Genomic DNA, 6,796 nt, shown 5'->3' with positions numbered 1-6,796 from the left:
GTCAGTGCTTGTGTTAGAGGTTACATTTGTGTTTGATCTAGCTGATATCTGCTCTGTGTCTTTTGTGTATGAGCTGGCTTGTTTGACCCTCCTTGCTCGCTTCTGATTCGGTACCGTTTGGACTCTGATCTACCTGTGTATGACCCAGCTTGCCTAGACTACGCTGTCACTCAAGAAAAGTTCTATGACAAATATAAATCATGACTTAATATAAATATTTTCATATAGATCTCGGCTTGTGTCAGGTTAAATGCCTCTCCCAGTCGCCGGGGGAGGCTCCTCCTGGTTACCTGAGCTGTCTCGGGGGCACGGGTGTTCGGGTAAGTCCTTCTGAAGTGTCTTTCTATATTGTAACTTCATACTCTTCCCCATTGTATCTTTTTGACCATATATTACTTTTTACTATATACCTAACTGTGATCTCTATATATATTCCTAGACATATGTATTTCCTAAAGAAAGCTGAAAAGCGAAACTAGTCGAAATACATCATTTTCTACACCAACTGTGGACCATTTGTATTGTTAAATGTTTTTATACTTAAATAAATTGATATATTTTTTACGTCCGTTCTTTCAATGTTCTATATCCTGTAAATTGCACCGTAATAGCCCCCTCGCTCTTTCTTCTTGGTTGATATTTCTGGCTGGGGACCAGATTCTTTTAACAATTTATTTCATATGTATCAGCATTCAGTCAGTGCTTGTGTTAGAGGTTACATTTGTGTTTGATCTAGCTGATATCTGCTCTGTGTCTTTTGTGTATGAGCTGGCTTGTTTGACCCTCCTTGCTCGCTTCTAATTCGGTACTGTTTGGACTCTGATCTACCTGTGTATGACCCAGCTTGCCTAGACTACGCTTTGCCTGATTCTACTGTAGTACCCTCATCTGCAGCAGTGAACTACAGGCTCCAGCAATCATCTACCCTCATCTGCAGCAGTGAACTACAAGGTCCAGCAATCATCTACCTTCATCTGCAGCGGTGAACTACAAGTCCCAGCTGACCCACTCTGCTTAGACCTGCTCATGGTATGTGCTCTTGTTCTTTGAACTCTTTGTATAATCAGCACACCTGAACTGTTACCTGTTAGCTGCTCCTAGCCTGACACTGATTAGTTTATATCTGAGGTTGGGTGGTTGACTGAAAGCCTGTATTGGGGGTTGTTGGAATAATTCTTTCAGAATTTCATCCTCTCTTGTGATGGGTTGTAAATCTTTGATTATCTTTGTTATCCCTTCTAGTGCTCAATTGTATGTGGTTTGTTACTATAGGTTCTTTTAATTTAAATGTAGAATTTTGGCCTTAGAATGGGTCTTTGGGAAACATGCTGAGCTTGCTATTCTAGTGCAATGTCATCTTGATGAAATGTGTAACATATTAAAAGTCTTCAAACATTGCACATTCCTTCATGGAAAATTGTGAAGCAACCCCTATGCTCTTCCATGAAATGTCTTACTTCCAGAGAAAAGTTTATTTGCTCTGGTATGATAATATAAAGAAGACGATGAAGACCCCAGCAGCATTGCAGACCAACAGACAAAATGAACCAGTACTTTGGGCTTGCACTGCTCCTCTGCTATGGATGGAGTCAGTCCCAAGCAGTCAACACAAGTGAGTATTACAACATTTATATGTTATTATTTTGTTTGTGAGGCAAGAGTTCACTTGTTCATTGGACAGAATGGATTCTAAAGTCAACATTTTTTTGGATGGAGTGAATGTAAGAATTTTTGAATGGAGTAAGAATTGTTTAAAATACTTTTTTTTTGCTACCTGTGTCGCAATTCAAGAGATTTTCTTTTACTTCCGTTGTCACCAAAGCAGTTGTCCCCTTTGAAAGATTTTGGCGACTCATAATTTTTGGTGACATTGTGGAGTGTATGTTAAAATTAAAATCTAGAAAGTGATTGGGTGTGTTTGCTCTGGGATCTTCTAAGCAGGAAATCTGTGGCAGGATGATAGTTGACACTATGGATGAGCTTAGGAGTATCCAGATACTATTCTGAACCCACCCGAGTGATCCTGTCAGGAAGCTGTCTCTGCATTTGATCAATCATAAGATTCTGAAACTGAGCTGCAGTATGGTGGCCAATACCATATAGTCGTTTAACAGGACAGGTTCCACTCAGCACAGGCTTTGCCATGGTCGGCAAAAAAGTTGAGTGCACATGCTCAGCGTCATATTCAGAGGTTGTTTTGGGGAAATAGACGTATAAGTGCTGCCAGCAATGCTACAGAGGTTGAAGGTGGGGGGGTCAGCCTGTCAGTGCTCAGACCATATGCCGCACACTGCATCAAATTGGTCTGCATGGCTCTTGTCCCAGAAGGAAACCTCTTCTAAAGATGATAGACAAGAAAGCCCACAAACAGCTTGCTGAAGACAAGCAGACTAAGGACATGGATTACTGGAACCATGTGCTGTGGTCTGATGAGACCAAGATAAACTTATTTGGTTCGGATGGTGTTAAGCGTGTGTGGGGGCAACCAGGTGAGGAGTAAAAAGCCAAGTGTGTCTTGCCTACAGTTAAGCATGGTGGTGGGAGTGTCATGGTCTGGGGCTGCATGAGTGCTGCCGGCACTGGAGAGCTACAATTCATTTAGGGAGCCATGAATGCCAACATGTGCTGTGACATACTGATGCAGAGCATAATCCCCTCCCTTCAGAGCATTATTTTAACATAACGACCCCCAAACACACCTCCAGGATGACCACTAAAGAAGCTGAGGGTAAAGGTGATGGACTGGCCAAGCATGTCTCCAGACCTAAACACTATTGAGCATCTGTGGGGCACCCTCAAACGGAAGGTGGAGGAGTGCAAGGTCTCTTACATTCACCAGCTCCGTGATGTAATCATGGACGAGTGGAAGAGGACTCCAGTGGCAATCTGTGAAGCTCTGGTGAACTCCATGCCCAAGAGGGTTATGGCAGTGCTGGAAAATAATGGTAGCCACACAAAATATTGACACTTTGGGCCCAATTTGGACATTTTCACGTAGGGGTGTACTAACTTTTGCTGACAGTGCCGACATACACACGGGCAGATTGTCTGTGTTTTATTTTAAACCAGCAAATGTCTCCTGTGTATACTTTTGAACTGTATGGAAGCATTTAAAAAAAAATTCTATAAAATGAATCAATGCATCAAACGATAGACCTATCCACCAATAGAGAAACAGCGCATAATACTATATTTACACTGAATGATTATTAAGTGCAATAATTTGTTCAAATAAAACATGTATATATACTAATCATGCATGGATACATGATGTGCATTCAGTTCATAAAATCAAAGCGTATATCCAAACTTGTGGTCCAAATCCAATGTTCAATAATTATCCCTTAATAGTCAGTCCAATCAGGGAAAAATATGCCACAGTTCTTTAACTTTATGATATATATTGCGCCTCTGCCTGAAATACACCTCCACACGTGCACTGACACACACACGCCACGCCGGAGGATATGTGAAAGTGAGAGATCCCCCTTTGGTATTGCTCTTACCAGACTCAGCTGGTTTCACAAGCCATATCTTAACCTCTTGCTGGCTCCTAGTTCAGGACTCCATTAACGTCATATGCCGGGTGTTCAAAATCACTGTCTATAGTTCCACTAATTCAGCAACTGTAGAGCAAAAAGCCTGTATGAGGGAGTACTCATACCCGATCAGTAGGGAGTAGTGCCGCCCTCTGCTCCCTACTCAGCCCCGGATCTCCCGCTATAGAGTTCAGCTCGGGATGTCGCCTCCTCTCACTGCCGCTGCTCAGTCCATAAACTGAATCCCAGCCAGGCAATGAGTGATGCTGGGAGGAGAGATGGCCGGACAGTTTCTCTATTGGTGGATTGGTCTATCGTTTGATGCATTGATTCATTTTATATAATTTTTTTTCTCAAGTCATCTTCCAGGACGGCACACCTGAGAGATGAGAGGCTCCTCCCTACAGGAAACACAATCAATCGACAGCTGTTTTAAGTCCCCACCCTTCCCCTTGATCCTCAGTTTTTGATTGTGTTTCTCCCTACACAGCGAAACTGTTTGTTTTTTTCCAAATGACCCGAAGCCTGGGGCTGGTGGTCTCCCCCTGGGAGCCGGACCACAAGCCTGGGAAGCCTCTGGGTCTGGTAGGATATTCTTGTCCTTCCTGGGGGGTTCCCCTATCTTTTCCTCAGGGCGGGCAGCAGAAATTGGAAGAGCCCCCCTGAGAGCTGAAGGACCCTGGGTACAGTGGTGTACCCAGAACTTCAGGGGCCATTATCCTGTTTCCCCCTCCTTACCTGTACAGGTGGCTGTTCAGACGGGGGTGCTGGCCATCGGTTCTTTCCAGGGGGCTTGTCCCCGACTCCTGGGTCCCCGGTAGCTCGCGTGGGCTGCCGGAGAGGGCGTGGCAACAAGCACCCGCGTCATTTTCAAACTTCGGGAAAATGGCAGCGGCGTTCTTACCCAGGAGGGAAGGCTGAGAGTCAGTAGGAGCAGGCGCCCACATCCTCCTTTCTCTAGAGCGAGGAGGCACCAGTTTACTACGGTGGATGTCTGCCTTAACCACCTCAGATATGAAGATGGGAATGAGGAATGGAAGGCATTGCCCCCCCCCCCCCCATGTATATAGACTGACTGGTACAGTGCAGGACACAGCCTAACCTGGCACCTCCCTATGGGGACAGCAGTTGGGGGGGGGGGGGAGCACTTTGGCGGCTATCCTCCTTGCGTGTGGACCATAAGGATGGAAAAGCAAGCCCGCTGGCTGTGGCAAAAAGAGGAAGACGACAACGGTGAGTACTTTACTTTCCTTTTGCCGTGGGAATTTAGCTGCAAAATCCCCAATTCCAGCCAGAGGGTTTCTAGGCATTTGAGATCTCACCTGGGGTCTGGATTCAAATAGCCCTTAAGCTTCTGCTAAAAACACCAGCTGCAGCCCCTCTTACATCAGAGAAGCTGTATGGTGGACAGGTGGTGCAGAGGAACGAGTGTGCCTAAACCACCTCAGATGAGAAAGAGGTAGGTAGGCCATTGCTCCCCCTTCCCCGTGTATAATATACTGACTGGTGCAGTGCAGAACCTGGGGTCGGGATACAAATAGCGCAGACGCCACTGCTAAAACCACCAGCCACAGCTCCCTCTTACAGCAGAGACACTGTGGTTATCGCAGCAGTAGGTTGCCAGCCTCTCCCTACATGCCCAGTTGTGGTACATTTAGTAGGGATGAATATAGCGTACAGAGGGGACCTGGTAGATACAAAGTTACTTACAGGCCAGGTATACCACTGAACAGGTTATTAATTGGGCAGTGGTTGGTGGATTCAGAAGCTCCCCTGGTCAGCAGGTGCACTAGGTTACCGGCCCTATTAGCCCAGCTGCTAGGAATCTGAAGTTGCTTCACAATGTTTAAAAGCTGACCTAACATTCAAGGATGGGCAGAGACCAAGCTACTGTATGGCACAGTAGGGGTTCCCTTGTCACAGATCCTCCTTTTGGAGGTTGCCTGCTATAGTTAACTTTCATAAGCTCCAACCTCCCACTCCACCTTTACACTGTGTTTATATTATAGTGTAGGAGGTAAGAAGAAACTTTTTTTATTGGTTTGGGCTACAATCCACTCAGTGGCAGATCTAAAGGCGATTCACCATAGATCGCTCCCTACATCCTTTTAATTGAGGATTTTCTGTGCAAACCTATGCAAGAGCTACATAATTGATTGTTTGAAGCCTGCAAATAGCTATTTACCTCCCAGGCTAAACTGGTAACCACCTCTTCTAGAGAGGTCTTAAATTAGTCTCTAGGGCTGGGCTCATTAAGACTTTAGTTGCTAATCAGCACCACCTGGATATGTGCTGGCTAGCGTTTGCTCAGTCTATGGAGGTAAGGTAGGACAACAACTACTACTAATAGTAGGGTGTCCAACCATTTTAGGATCTGTTCCTTCTCTGGTGGTGAAGGTTTAGTATCTACAGCCCAGGCTATGCCTATGAAATAAATTGCCTGTTGGTTATTTCATAAAGGGATAGACCATGACTCCTCATTGGCTGCACACCAGTAGACCTCAGTAGTGAAGGTTTGTGCTTGCTGGGATGTTTTTGTGGCACAGCAGAAATACACATTGAGATTTGTGACATCTCTGCTTAATAAGGGCTATATTGCTGTACATCAGAAGTGCACTGCACTGAAGCTTGTTTTCTGTCCTTTATATACTAAAGGTACTGCTTTGTTTGGCTACAGATCAGAAAAATACAACAGTGAAGGTGGTCTGTACTTTCTGGTTTTGTGTTGCACAGCAGAAATGCACATCGTTGAGTCAGGTGACATCTCTGCTCATAATGGTTATATTGCTGCACATCAGACATACACAAGATTGAGGTCTGTCTGTGGGGCTTTGTGTCCTGTTTTACTGCCTTGTTGGTTACTTATCAGAAAGGCAGCAGTGAAGTCTGATGGTCCTGATTTGCGTGGCGCTGTGCTGATTCAGACAGTGCTATTAACAGCAATGGCTGCCGAGTTTAAACATGCGATTTGACATGTTGAGTCGCATGACAAATCATTTCAATATGGATGTGCTATCTCTATTCATAGTGTTTTATTGTTGCACATCAGATTTATACAGCATTAAGGTCTGTGAGGTTTTTGTGTCCTGTATTACTGCCTTATCAGAAAGGCAGCAGTGAAAATTGATGGTTCGAATTTGTTGGGCTACATAGTAGAAATACAAATTGAACCCCTGCCAGGTGTAGTACATATACTGCCTTTGGTAATCCATGTAGCACCACAAAGTGGTGTTGTGCTGATTTTAGCCATGCGATTT

At 44.8% G+C, this 6,796-nt stretch overlaps 1 protein-coding gene across 3 annotated transcripts in view; it reads left to right on the top strand.

The window, feature by feature from the left end:
- The first annotated feature begins 1,450 nt into the window (after positions 1 to 1,450).
- Positions 1,451 to 6,796, top strand: part of LOC143927604 (72 kDa type IV collagenase-like) — a 76,421-nt gene continuing 71,075 nt past the window's right edge. For all 3 annotated transcript variants that reach the window (XM_077451766.1, XM_077451765.1, XM_077451763.1), the window contains exon 1: positions 1,451 to 1,612. In XM_077451766.1, coding sequence (XP_077307892.1) covers positions 1,543 to 1,612 — 70 coding nt within the window. In that variant the 5' untranslated portion in view covers positions 1,451 to 1,542. The remainder of the gene's footprint in view (positions 1,613 to 6,796) is intronic.

Source organism: Lithobates pipiens, unplaced genomic scaffold (assembly GCF_037356315.1).
Source record: "Lithobates pipiens isolate NorthernLeopardFrog02 unplaced genomic scaffold, aLitPip1_a1.2 Scaffold_23, whole genome shotgun sequence".
Classification (NCBI taxonomy): domain Eukaryota; kingdom Metazoa; phylum Chordata; class Amphibia; order Anura; family Ranidae; genus Lithobates; species Lithobates pipiens.
Note: the sequence above shows the minus strand (reverse complement) of the source record. Positions and strands in the feature narration are given on the sequence as shown.